General features: G+C 44.1%; 4 protein-coding genes across 4 annotated transcripts; all 4 read left to right on the top strand.

Annotated features, from left to right (window-relative positions):
* Positions 1-4403: 4403 nt before the first annotated feature.
* On the top strand, positions 4404-5425 carry N7483_008963 (NAD(P)-dependent oxidoreductase; the record flags this gene model as incomplete). Its single annotated transcript, XM_057092390.1, has 2 exons — positions 4404-4516; positions 4570-5425. The coding sequence occupies 2 exons, from the start codon at positions 4404-4406 to the stop codon at positions 5423-5425; spliced, it is 969 nt and encodes a 322-aa protein (XP_056943564.1).
* Positions 5426-7878: 2453 nt separating this feature from the next.
* Positions 7879-9197, top strand: N7483_008962 (arad-like aldolase/epimerase; the record flags this gene model as incomplete). Its single annotated transcript, XM_057092389.1, has 5 exons — positions 7879-7980; positions 8200-8455; positions 8525-8563; positions 8618-8895; positions 8961-9197. The coding sequence occupies 5 exons, from the start codon at positions 7879-7881 to the stop codon at positions 9195-9197; spliced, it is 912 nt and encodes a 303-aa protein (XP_056943563.1).
* A 945-nt stretch (positions 9198-10142) lies between these two features.
* N7483_008961 (fumarylacetoacetate hydrolase family protein) lies at positions 10143-11186 on the top strand (the record flags this gene model as incomplete). Its single annotated transcript, XM_057092388.1, has 3 exons — positions 10143-10413; positions 10585-10649; positions 10704-11186. 3 exons carry the CDS (start codon positions 10143-10145, stop codon positions 11184-11186), a joined length of 819 nt encoding a protein of 272 aa, XP_056943562.1.
* Positions 11187-11785: 599 nt separating this feature from the next.
* Positions 11786-13274, top strand: N7483_008960 (fungal specific transcription factor domain-containing protein; the record flags this gene model as incomplete). The annotated part of the gene is made up of 5 exons (XM_057092387.1): positions 11786-11860; positions 12050-12139; positions 12249-12503; positions 12772-13008; positions 13101-13274. The coding sequence occupies 5 exons, from the start codon at positions 11786-11788 to the stop codon at positions 13272-13274; spliced, it is 831 nt and encodes a 276-aa protein (XP_056943561.1).
* Between the last annotated feature and the right edge of the window lie 34 nt (positions 13275-13308).

Below are 13308 nucleotides of genomic sequence, written 5' to 3'. Positions count from 1 at the left end.
CATTGGACCCTCAATCAGTACTATCTAAGCTTAATATTCAACTTCGAACACCTACACCCCCTGGAAGCCGTGGTAGCCAATCAAGCGCTTTTTGCCCACATACACCTGCAAATGTTCACGAGCTTTTAAAACAAGCCTCTTCTATCAAAGCTTTTCTCAAACAACGCTCAAATAGCCCACCATCGCATTAAATCAGCTTATCAAAGGCTGTCAAATCGCAATGCATAACGGTATACTACTTGAGCAAGAGGATAAGCAATTACGAGCTGCAAACGCCGCTCAAAGGCAAAAGCGTACTCGTGCTAATAGATGGGTTGAATATGATTATGGTATATCTGTTCAGGAAGCTCAGGAGCGTGAGCAAGCTCATGACCAGCTCTTCCAAGCTAGAACACCATCAATGATCGCAGCACAGCAGGCTTCTTATACTCCGGTAGCACGGCGCCCACTCAAGTGTAGCAAAAGTGGCGAGCTAGGGCATAAGCGAAATATGTGTATAGCTATAGATTAGGCAATTTAACGGCGTTATGGCTGATATATATGTATTTAAGTGTAGGAAAATTGGTTGGGTGGCTCACTCGCTTACATGGCTCACTCGCTTACCGACCACGGTATGTTTGGACCAGAACCGCATACATTATTTGCTCTGGTCCCATCTTCCCCATTGTAGTACTGTTTAATCTGATAGATCACCTTTTTCTCTGGTCCGAGAGCCTAGTTCATTATCGGATGAAAAGATCTTCACTGGTGCAATTATTGGATCAATGATTGCATCTCGTATGGATTCCGGGCTGTTATTGTTTTCTTTCGGGTTCCGAGTCCTCTCATCTAAGGTTTGTGTTTGTTTTATATTGTTTCATTTGATCATTAATAATGATCTGATCTCCCTTAGCTAAAATAGCATCGAATTCAATTGTTCTACTTGGTACAACGTGTTTGTCTTTCCTTCTATTTTGTCTGATAATAAACCTTTTATCCGAAGGCTGGACAGCTCTTTGGTCTAAGGTCATCTGCCTTTTGGTCGTATCTGGTTTGTTTCCTCCGAACATTCCTTGGTAGTTGGTCTCAGGACTCCCCTCCAGCTAGCACCTCTGCGGATCCCTGTTTTATCCAAAATGAACTGGTGTCTTCCCCGCTGAAACTTATAATAAGTATTAGATATATACTTATATATACTTCCGTTACTTATCAGCTAGTTTATAAAAACTAGCTAAAGATATTAATCATACTTATAATTTCAACATGTGCAGGGATCAAAGGTGATGATGTCACGCAGAGTATGCTAGCTGAACAAGGGATCTAAAGCTGCAGGGGTTCGGAGGAATATGCAATTCAGATAAATAGGGAGACTATCGGACCAAAGGGTCAAATAATCAATCGTACGACCAAAGGGGTCACAGTGATCAGGCCAAAGGGGCGGTGTGAGACCAGAATGGAAGGAAAGAATCAAAACTGTCTAGTGATTCAGGGGAGTTGAATTCGATGCTAACCTAGCTATGGGAATCCTGATCATTATATGAACAATCAGACTAAAGGAAAGACATGAGACTAAAGGGTCTCAGAACATGGGACAAAAGGTCCTCGGAATCCGAAAATGAAGATCTTTCGTCGGAACCCGCGATGTTGAATGAATTGAGATCAAGGGCTGGATCTCGGGATGCGGTGTTCTCGTACGAGAGAGAAGGTGATCTTATCAAAACAATGTTAACTAACGTAATCCACAAGCGAGCCGATCACCCACCCAACTAGAAACTTTTAAAATTCAAATATTTCAACCAACAGCAATAAATTCGACTAAATATAACGCTTTTTACATATATTAGTCTTATGTCCAACCTCTCGACATCCACTACACCTAGGTTGAGCCCTGGGGGCTGGCTGATTTGGCTGAATAGGCAATTCAACTTGGGTGTGTGATTCGACACCAGCAGCTCTATCCATTGATTCTAGCTGCTGAGCTAGCTGTAGGCCTTCTTCAACAGTCAAGCCCTCTTCATATGGCACCTGCCTAGTTGATCGACTGCGCTTCTGTCGTTTCTTCTCGTTCGCTGCACGTAAATTGGCGTTTTCTTGTGCTAGTAACGCTGTGTTATGCAGCGATATATAGTGGCCCTTGATGATTTGATCTAGCATCAATTTCGATGGGCTTGGAGGGCTGTTTGATCGCTGTTTGAGAAGGTCTTTAAGCATTGAAGCTTGTTTCTGAAGCTGAACCACAGTTCGAGGTGTTTTGGGTGTAAATTGACTAGATCTGCTGCCTGGTCTGCTGCCTGGTGGTGTAGGTGTTCGAAGAGAAATATTCAATTTAGAAAGAACTTTTTCGGCGTTGATTGGTACTAAGCCAGTAGCTAAAAAGCTATTCTGAATAGTACTAGGCTGAAAAGCTTCTTGCCGGGCACGCTGGTAATCAGCTAAGAAATCAAGCTTATCAATATGGTTATAGCCTGTACGCGCAAGATCACTTATAAAGCAACCATAGGCACGTTTTAATACCGCAAAACAGCCAACATCCAATGGCTGTAATAAATGTGATGAATGCACAGGCATACAGAGTGGAATGATATTATTCTCTGAGCAGATTCGGTCAAATTGGGGCGTAAGGTGGCTTCCATGGCCATCAAGAATTAATAACCGAAATCGACCACGGACACGTGAATTTGTTGATGGGATAAATAGCCTTTCTAGCCAACGTAGGCCAATCTCATCGGTAGTCCAGCCATTAGCTGAGACCTCGAATCGCCAGTCTTTTGGTAGATTATCGAACCAGCTAGCGATACCAACCTTTCCCTTAAAAATCACACATGGTGGTAATGAATAGCCATCTACACAGATAGCTTCAATTGCTGTCACCCATTCACGGTTTCCAGGCGGTAAAATAGCTCGCCGACCGTAGTATTCTTGTCGTGTTATAACCTTCTGTGTTGAAATAAGGCCCATTGCAAAGCCTGTCTCATCAAAGTTGTAAATATCCTCAGGTTGGATACCATTCTCATCAATAACACGTTGTACGGTGGTAAACCACTCTCGGAGGGACTTAGGGTCTTCGTTTAAGGCAGGTTGATAGTCATATCGCCTAGAGAGGCGTATTCTCAGCTCATCACGGCGTTTGATAAAATTTGATGGCCAATTAATACCAACTGTAGGTGGGGGGTGGCTTCCGCGTGCAGCTAGCAGAATATTGGCCATTTCTCCTACAGTAGACAGCCTAGGTGCTGCACCACGTGAATCCATAGAGTTAATCCATTCAACAAGCGATTCCTCTTCTAGCTGGGTTAATTTATGGCTGTTGGGGCGCGTGTCAACGCGTGCTGATACGCCGTTCACGCGGTTGGCCAAGGTTGTATAGGGTATTTCGTATAGGGTATTTCGTATAGCCTCGCAGCTGCACGGAGAGACTTAAGTCGACCATTTTGAATATCGTCAAGCGCTAATAATATCTTGCCCTCTTGGTTGGCATTTTTTTTCTGCCGAAATATTGCGAATTGGTGGCATGGTAGGTGTTTGAATTAGGCAGGGTGGTTGAAAGATGTGATTTTTGGCGGGGTGATCGGCTCGCTTGTGGATTACGTTATCTCGCGTGACTAAGCGGACATTTCATTTCCATTATAGGAAATGATCGACTTTCGCGAAATCGATGTGATGTGACGGCATCTGGGCACATTAGACATAGGCAACCAAGGGAAGACTGCTAGCAGGTTCTAAATTCAAGCTGCTAGCAGAAATCTGGATCATTAATCTCTTACTCTCAGATTTCAGATTTCAAGGTTCTATTATGTTGTAGGATCCGTAGGGAAGTAAGTCACTAATTCATTATGCGGGTAACGAAGAGCTACATGTATGAAGTTCTATAAAATGTGCAACTTATTTCATTTCTTTCTTACCTCTAAAATCGAGCTGGAGCATTCATGACCTTCTTGCAAATTCTAAACACAGTCGGTTTGTTTCACTAACAATGATTTCTTCCTTTGTTGAACACCCGAAGTGCACCATGCAAATGTGGGGTTTCAAGTCTCCTGGTTAGCGGCTATACGCTGCTGTGGATGTGATGAATGTATATCATCTGCACGAAGTACCTTTCACCGCTATGCAAAGCCAATCAAACAAAAAGTTGAGCGGAAAATCTGTACATGTGAGGGGTCCAAGTCATTGAGTGTAACAGCTGCCAGTGGACATGTTCCCCCTCCAGGGCTGCAATACCCACCTGGCAGGTGGCCGGCTAAACCCCTCCAGATTACCAGACCAAAAGTCAGCATCGCGAATCCTTTAACCACTGGCATTATTCCTTCAAATTAGACAACACAATTCAAATAGAGAGCAACATTGAATATTAAAAGATTGCGATTCCAATCTCATCACTGCCTTTGATCCATCATCGCTGAGCCTGATACCAAATTCTATTCACCATGGCACAACCAGTAAAAGTTGGCATAATCTCGATCGGCGAGATGGGTGTCGGCATTGCCAAGCTCCTCGCAGCACATGGTTATGTTGTTCTCACCAATATCACAGGCAGAAGGTTTGTGCATACCCCCTTGATTTCCTCATCCAAACATCTCTAAGCCTCTACAGTGATTACACCCACCGGCGTGCAGCGACCGCACCCATCACGCTCCTCGATAGTGACACCGAATTGGTAGCCCAAGCTGATTACATCCTCTCCATTGTTCCCCCTCGAGATGCGATTGTCACAGCGAAGCGAATTACATCCGTGAAACATGGCGAGCGTGCTACCCCACTCTGCTACATCGACCTCAATGCAATTAGCCCCGGCCGTGCGCGTGAGATCGCCCAGGAATTCGAGACCAATGCTCCTCAGGTCATATTTGTTGATGGCGGAATCGTTGGTGGGCCACCAAAGCCCCTAGAGTCCAGTGGAGACAATTCTGGAGAACCCGGTGCGGGCTGGAAGCGACCAGCGATCCCCCTTGCGGGCCCACCCTTACCCAACGTCCACCTCGCACAAACTCTCAACTCCAAATATTTGGGTCCAAACATTGGAGCGGCGAGTGGTCTGAAATGCTGTTTTGCGTCCCTTCTCAAGGGTCTCATAGCGCTTTCGATTCAATCGTTCAGCACTGCAGAGGCACTTGGAGTCTATGACGAGTTACAGGGATTCCTAAAGCACTTCCAGCCTGCGCTTCAGGAGACCACTACTCGAATGGTCACCGAAATTCCTCCCAAAGCTGGTCGTTGGATTGATGAGATGTTGGAAATTGGAAGATGCTTTGGTGAAGAGGGTGGTTGGGATAATGTGACAGGCACTGAAGGTGCGAATATCTATCAACGCGTCGCAGAGCTCTATCGAACAGTTGCGGAGGACACGGTACTGGGACAGGAGAGACAAGAACATCGCGTGCGAGGCAATACTGCTAGTGATATTGCGCTAGCAGTGGAAGAGTCACTCAATCCCAACTACAAGAAATGATCAGTTAGGGCTGCTGATACGAGGTACTGCGCGTAGGACTCGGAATGGATACTCTATAGACATGGATTTTCAGATATGATATAGGTTAAAGTTGAATTGATATCTGCCTTGCGTTTGAAATTGTTTCTTTACTCTGAATCATGATGTGAACGCAATTCCGGCCTCAGTTGGTATTAGTTCTGTATTACTGAATAAGTCTTAATCTTCTTCTCCTTCTACTACTACTATGTCTTCTACTACTACTATGTCTTCTACTACTACTATGTCTTCTACTACTACTACCACTAAGAAGTGTTCAAAATCTCACTGGCAAGACGATCAGTAGTACATAGAATGCCGAGTCTCCGCTCTGAGAATACTCTAGAAGTTTGTCATTCCATTCAACCAGAATTATCAACCATTTATTTTAACCTCGCTCAAATGAATTTTCTAATTCAAATGTTGAAGGTTGATTTGATGAGGATATCCCGGTAACTAACTAGCTGTAAAACTGAGATAAGCCGATTATGTACGGAGGTCGGTCCGGAAAGTTCTCGCCAGAAATTATAATTTCTTTTTCTTGATATATTACCGGCCCTGTATGTCAGGTGTATAGCCTGCTGTATATTGGATGTATTGCCGTGTTACGTACTAGGCTAAATATTGCTTATAACACCCGTGGACACGTAGATCTTTATCTTTTACCCCGCCTACAGTCCGTACACCCCTTCACACTTTTATCCCACCTACACAGCTACACTTTTGTCCCACCTATACAGCTACAATGAAGACCAATATTGCGCAACGTGCTGTCATTGTATACCTAAGGGCCCAAGGACATGCCCCTAAGGAGATCAGTGAATTTATGAATATTCCACGGCGTACTATAGGAGACATATGGAACCGTGCACTCGAACGAGGTTTTCAGCCGAATCAGCGACCATTCAATATATCAGATGAAATGTTAGCTGATAAAGCACGTTCTGGGCGTCCATCTAAGCAAACAGATGAGCTTAAAACCACACTTGGGGCGAAAATCCGTGTAGACCGCTATGGGCGTGAGAAAACATGTGAACAGCTAGCTGCAGAGCTACGCAGTGAATCAGGTTAGTTATTCTAAGATTTGATATTTTATTTAGTGTGTTATTTAATATGTTATTTAGTATAATATTTGATGTGTTACTTGGTGTGTTATTTGATATGTTATTTCCTCTAATATTTCTTCTATAATTAGGGATTAATATATCAAAAACAACAGTTTGGCATGTACTACGAAAAATTGGCCTACGAAAAACAAAGCCTACACGTAAGCCTGGGCTTGCCGCTGAGCAGAAAAAACAACGTCTTGAATGGTGTTTAAAACACGCCCATTGGACTATAGAAGACTGGAAGAATGTGATTTGGACTGATGAAACTGCGGTTGTTTTATTACACCGTCGGGGTGGATATCGTGTATGGCGTACTTCTAGTGAGCGGTTCGTCCGAAGCTGTATTCGAGAACGTTGGAAGGGGGCCTCTGAGTTCATGTTTTGGGGTGCTTTTTCTTATGATCAGAAGGGCCCCTGTCATTGTTGGGTACCTGAAACTACAGCCCAAAAGCGTGAAGCAGAACACCAAATCGCCGAATGGAATACTGAATTAGAGCCTATTATGCGTGCAGAATGGGAGCTTAATTCAGGTATACAGCGATTAGGGCTACGCAATAAGCCTGGAAGACAACCTCAGTGGAGATGGACTCAGAAGAATGGAAAGCTTGCACGCAATTCGAAAGGTGGAATCGATTGGTACCGATACAACACCGTGATTTTAGCCCCAAAACTACTTCCATTCGCCCAAGAATGTGCTCGAATTCGAACGAAAACAATAGTTCAAGAGGATAAAGCACCAGCCCATTCACATCACTACCAACAGCGAATATTTGATATAATGGGGGTCCAACGAATGATCTGGCCTGGAAATTCGCCTGATCTAAATATGATTGAACCTGCATGGCCTTGGATGAAGAGATACACTACGCGAAAAGGAGCACCTAAATCGCGTAAAGAAGGGATTAAAGTATGGGAGGCTGCGTGGCGTGATCTACCACAGGCGCAAATTCAAGCTTGGATTGAACGTATACCATGGCATATACAGCAAGTCATTAGACTAGAAGGGGGCAACGAATACGGTGAGGGGCGTGATAAATTAGGTGAAGTAGCCCCTAGCGGGTTAGGTGATAACGCCTATAACAGCGGCAGCGGCAACGACAGCGACAGCGACAGCGACAGCGACAGCGATATATGGGAAGATATGTGAATATTTACTGTTTCAAGCTGTTATTATATTTCAGTACTATATATTTCCGTTTTATATACATCTTGATTACGCGATATATTTCAATATTTACTGTATATAGCCTAGTGTGAGAAAAAGAAATTATAATTTCTGGCGAGAACTTTCCGGACCGACCTCCGTAAATCCCCGGTTAAATGTGAATGATCAGCACTGGCAGTGGAAACCCAGGCCAATTGAGACAATTAAAAATAATCACTCAAACGCTGGTACGCACCAAGGCATACCAGTACCGATCAAGTCAAGTGAGTCGAGAAAGTTGAAACTTATTGTGCGCTTGTAAAGCCGCAAATTCAAAATTTCAAGTTGATCCAAGTTCTTCAACCCAGATCAGATACATGCACTATATTTGACTCCATTATCCTGATCAAAACCCGAACCGGTGCTACAAAGAACACGACTACAAACTTTGAATCCTCATTTTGGCGAGCCAGCAATAATTTCCAACCTATTCTAACTTCCAGATTCAATCGGCACCCGCGGCTACAGTTCTTCTCAAGGAAGACAGTACCAATGCAGCATCTGGAGCCCTCGGTCTAGCGAAAGATGGCAGAAAACTCAAGATTCACTCATGTCCCCAATTCAAGACACCTCTCGAAGAAAGAATCTACAGGAAGCAACATCTCGCTGCTGCCTTCCGTATCTTTGCTGATAAAGGGTACGATAAGGGTATTGCAGATCACATCTCCGTTCGCGATCCTATTCTAACAGATCATTTCTGTATGTACTTTCTTACTTGACAATAAGCGTGTGACTGCGATCAGGAATTTCTAATGATAGGTCATCCAGGGCTTAATCCTCTATCTTGCACATTTTTCACAGATCAAGGTATCCGACCTTATTTTGGTTAACGAGGAGGGTCAAGTCGTTGAAGATGACGAGCCTATCAATGGAGCGCATTCGCAATTCATTCCGAGATTCACAAGGCTCGACCAGAGGTTAATGCTGCTTGCCATGCGCATTCTGTTCATGGAAAGGCCTTTAGCGCACTTGGTCGCGAGCTCGATATGATAACTCAGGATGCGCTAAGATTCTACAAGAGTCATGCAGTATATACCGAATTCGAGGGTGTTGTCCTTGACCGAGAAGAGGGACTGAGGATCGCAAAGGCACTTGGAAATGGAAAGGCTGTGATCTTACAGAACCATGGTCTACTCACAGTGAGTCAAATATAGCTCCCATGATTATTTAGACTGTTACCCAAGTCCCTAACTTGAGAAACTAGGTCGGTAATACTGTCGATGAAGCGGCATTTTGGCTTACTAGCCTGGACAAGACTTGTCATGCCCAACTTCTTGTTGACGCAGCTGAGCTAGGCAGTGGACACAAGAAAAAGATTATCAATCAGGAAGAAGCTGAGTTTACAGCAAAACAGGTCGGTGGTCCAGAGAAAGGATGGCTAGCATTTCAGCCTTACTATGATGAAATTGTGGCAAAGACCAATGGAGGGTTTCTTTCGTGAAGGGGGCTCTTTCTTACATACTTTACCTTGACGCGAGTATTATGATCATGATGAGAACTTGAAAGAGAGTTTCATGTTTCTAAGTACAAATTGTATCAACTTCTAGAAGCTCGAATGAACATCCGAACTGCCATTTTACTATTCAAGTGCACATGTGCCTGTAAGGGCGCTCAAATGTACAGAAAAATGTCCATCCCAAGCCTCAATTCCAGGAAAGTAAAGTAAAAAAGAAATAAGTTCAAAGAGCGGCAGTTTATTAACTGAGACTTGAGAACCTTTAACCGTAAAGAAACTCGACTGGTTATTTCGCGTATCGAAACCACTACTGGGAGTTTGATTGAAATTTGAGATACTTCACGATGTCTAGATGATTTTTTTGAGGGAGGGATATTGGCACTTCCCTAATAATACGCAACCAATGGCAGAAATTAAACAGCACTGGATACTATGTAGACAAAAAGGTCATACTAACTCAGGCTCCGAGTCCAAAGTTAACATGAAGTGTACTATGATGAACCATGGACGTTGCACCCTGACATGTGCGTATGTGAATAGTTGGAAAGACCTGTTCAATTTTGCAATCCTGGGCAGCCCAAGGATAATGTCAGGATCCGCATTCTATGATCGGTTAAACTCGAATCAGGCATCATGAGATATTTCGAGTTCCCGTATTAGGATCAAAATATCCGGGAATCACCTAATCTGACTGAGCGATAAGCAGTTATCACATAGAATAACAGACTGCAAAGATTATCCACAGCATCGCTCGGTGCTAGAATCTGCCGGTTCAAGGGCCCAGCTGAGTAGTAGTAGTACTCGTAGTAAAATCTCTCACTTTTCTTATATATTCAGACTGCAGAACTAAAACGTATCATCCACTACAGCATTATTGTACTTACAGCTCGATATCAGGTGACAACAACATCAGTATAGAATTTCATTAACATGTCGGGTCCCAAATTTCAGCGACTCTTGCGTTTTCGAAGTGAGAGTGGCAACATTCACTTTGTAGAGGTTCCCGAGAATCATCCTTGGGAGAAGGAATTGATCGGCACTGAAGTTTTCATCTACTATGGGAACTCTCCTTTAGATAGAAACTTGATCCTCAGCGACCGGAAAGCAATTGTGAAAGAAGTTCTCGCTCCTTTTGCCGATGTCCCCTTCATCTATGGCGTTGGTTTGAATTTCAGGAAACATGTGGAAGAGTCTGGCGTGAGTACACTCCATGATGAAGAGGCAATATTACACACTACCTGGAAATCGAAGCTTACAACGTTTAAACTGAGCAAAGTCCTATCCCAACATATCCGAAAACATTTGTGAAATATTCTGTTGGGTGCACTCGGCGTACTGGAAGAGCTTGAGCTCACATTGATTGTTTTGTTAGACGCATTGGCCGGTCCATACGAGGATATCCATGTCCACCACACCGCAAAGGATTTGGATTACGAAGTCAGTATCTTCAGTCACTCCAACTGAGGGTCAGAATTTTATTAACGAGTTTAGGGTGAACTCATCGTCGTCATCGGGAAAGACGTCAAGAACCTACCGAACGATGCCAACGCTCTCGATTATGTTCTGGGGTATACTATTGGAAACGACCTCTCTAGTCGATGGTGGCAGGAGGCAACCAAAGGCGCCCAGTCCAACTACGCTAAGTCATTTGACCAATTTGCGCCTTTGGGTCCCGTTCTAGTCTCGACCAATGTCATCCCTGACCCCGCGGTACTCACTTTTAGAACGCATATGAATGGCGAAAAAAGACAAGAGTCTGGCATTGATGATTTGATTTTTGATGTTTCGGCAATTGTTTGGTTCTTCAGTCAGGGGCGAACTCTACGCAAGGGCTCCGTGATCATGACTGGGACACCGTTTGGGGTCGGAAGCTTTTTGCCTGGTGGACCGAAATATTTGAAGGATGGCGATGACGTGGAAATCGAAATTTCGCAGATCGGAAATATGCGGAATAAGTTTGTAATTGATCAGTGAAAGGAGAACCCTGGAAGAAAGCAGCGAGGACGGAGTGTACTGCTCCGTTATAGATTCTAGCAGCTTGATTGTGTTTTCAACTTGACAGAATCCATGGATGGAAGAAGCACTTGGAGGAGGAGCTCATGATACTAGCTAAAGATATATTTCTTCATCATCTGGTTTAGACAAGACTTGGAATTTCTTCTGGTGGATGAAGGGCTTAAGTGACCACGGCAACCCTAGAATTACTATATTCATGGATGATTCATCTCTTAGCAATTCACGAAGAACCCTTTGTTACCTTAGCATCTATTATTTATCCTATTGCCCCCACAGATCCAAACTGCATTAGGGAGTGTAGCCCGCTTAATAATATCTTACTCCACCAAACAAGGCAAGGATCTGTGTTCACTGGGTGGTTCGAGCCTCTGCCTTGCTCCACATAGTGCTCCCCCCCGCATTTCTCCGCAGTGAACATTGAAGAGGAGATCATTGATGATCTGGAGTAAAGGCTGCCGATGTCAAATAAAATGCTCTCTCTTATAATCTGTGGACTCTAAACGTTCCTATCTTCTATCCTTGTTTCCAATCACCAATATACGTGGATCTTTGACACCATGGTTTCCACAGGCACAGAGTCACATACCAACGCAGATGATCTATCAGGGGGCGCCAAGCGCAAGCGTAGTGGAGTAAGTTGAACCTCAAGACTCTCTTCAGTAAGAACACTCAGCATCTGGGTCAATAAATGAACAACTGACGTGTGGTTATTATAGCGTGCATGCGACCGATGTCACCGGAACGCAAGTCGGGTATGTAGGATCTTAACCTCACCTCTTCTGCAGTGTCTTGTTACGTGGATACTAATATGATATCTTCAGTGCTCCCCAGGAATTGAAGGAACAGTTTGCTCAAGATGCGAGGACCAGCAGGTTCAATGTACATATAACCGCCCAGTCAAGCGACGAGGCGTAAGTCGGCTCCTTTTCCGCTCAGCTGAACCATGAATCTTTCAACAGGATCAGGTCAGAGAAAAACCCAAAAGTCCAATGGAAGCTTTAACAATTCCTATGAAAATAGCCACCTGCCCGTCGAACATGCAAGAATGCGAATACACACGCTGTGATAGCCGACGATGATCCACCTGCGAATACACAAACTACTGCAATGACGGAGTCCATTAATATATCACCCCTGATGGGCATTCAACCGATGTATAATTTGCCTCCAGCAACCTTCACTCCTGAAGATGGAAACAGTGCTCATTCTCCACATGCATCCATTCTCTATTCTGAGATAGAAGATGTGTTAGAACCGAAGGTCATCGAGAAGCTAGTGGATCTTTTTTATCACACAATTTACCCTATGTAAGGGATATTTCGGAGTTCCAAATACTTATGTGCTGACTCATTTGCAGACGATCCTATTTCCATTGGCCCACCTTTGATGCTCAAATTTGTCAACAACTATATCGGTCCTATTGGGGGTCTTTCGTTGTCACAATGGCTGTCTGTGCATTGAGGGCGGGAAGATTGTATGACGGTCTCTTGGTTCCAACGGCGTTAGCTTCCTTGTCCCAGAAGCCATCAATCTTTCTTTTCAGTGCTATGCTGCGGCTGTTAAGGCCATGCCTGCTGACATTACAACAATTTCCGATTACTGTCAAGCTATGAAAGCGAGTGCATTATTGACTTCAGTGTGCCTTCAGAATGGCAAGCTGAAGAGACTCGTCTCTCATCTGTCAGATTATATCTGTCTTTCTACAATCCATAAGTTTCATCTTGAAGCTCACTGGCCTGAGGGTCTTACTGAGATAGAGCGACAAGAACGGCGCAGATTGGTAAGTCGAAGATTGAGTCCTCCATCAATGGACTGCCAATATTTTCAGGGTGCCATGGCGCATTGGAAATCCCAAACATTAACATTCGATAGTTCTGGTGTGTCTACCAGCAAGAGCGTTACCTTTCAAAGAATTTCGATTTGCCAACTCGGCAGTGCGAGGGAAAATCCACGGTGCTTTACCCAGCAGAGGTTTTTGACGATAGCGACATTACTGCGACAGGCGTACATTTGCGACCAGATCGTGTATCATTCATCCGTGGATGAAATTTTTGTACAGACATGTATCGGCTTCTCTAGA

This window comes from Penicillium malachiteum (assembly GCF_028827825.1).
Source record: "Penicillium malachiteum strain IBT 17515 chromosome Unknown utg000004l:1.0-4883003.0:1.0-4884900.0, whole genome shotgun sequence".
NCBI classification, from domain to species: domain Eukaryota; kingdom Fungi; phylum Ascomycota; class Eurotiomycetes; order Eurotiales; family Aspergillaceae; genus Penicillium; species Penicillium malachiteum.
Note: the sequence above shows the minus strand (reverse complement) of the source record. Positions and strands in the feature narration are given on the sequence as shown.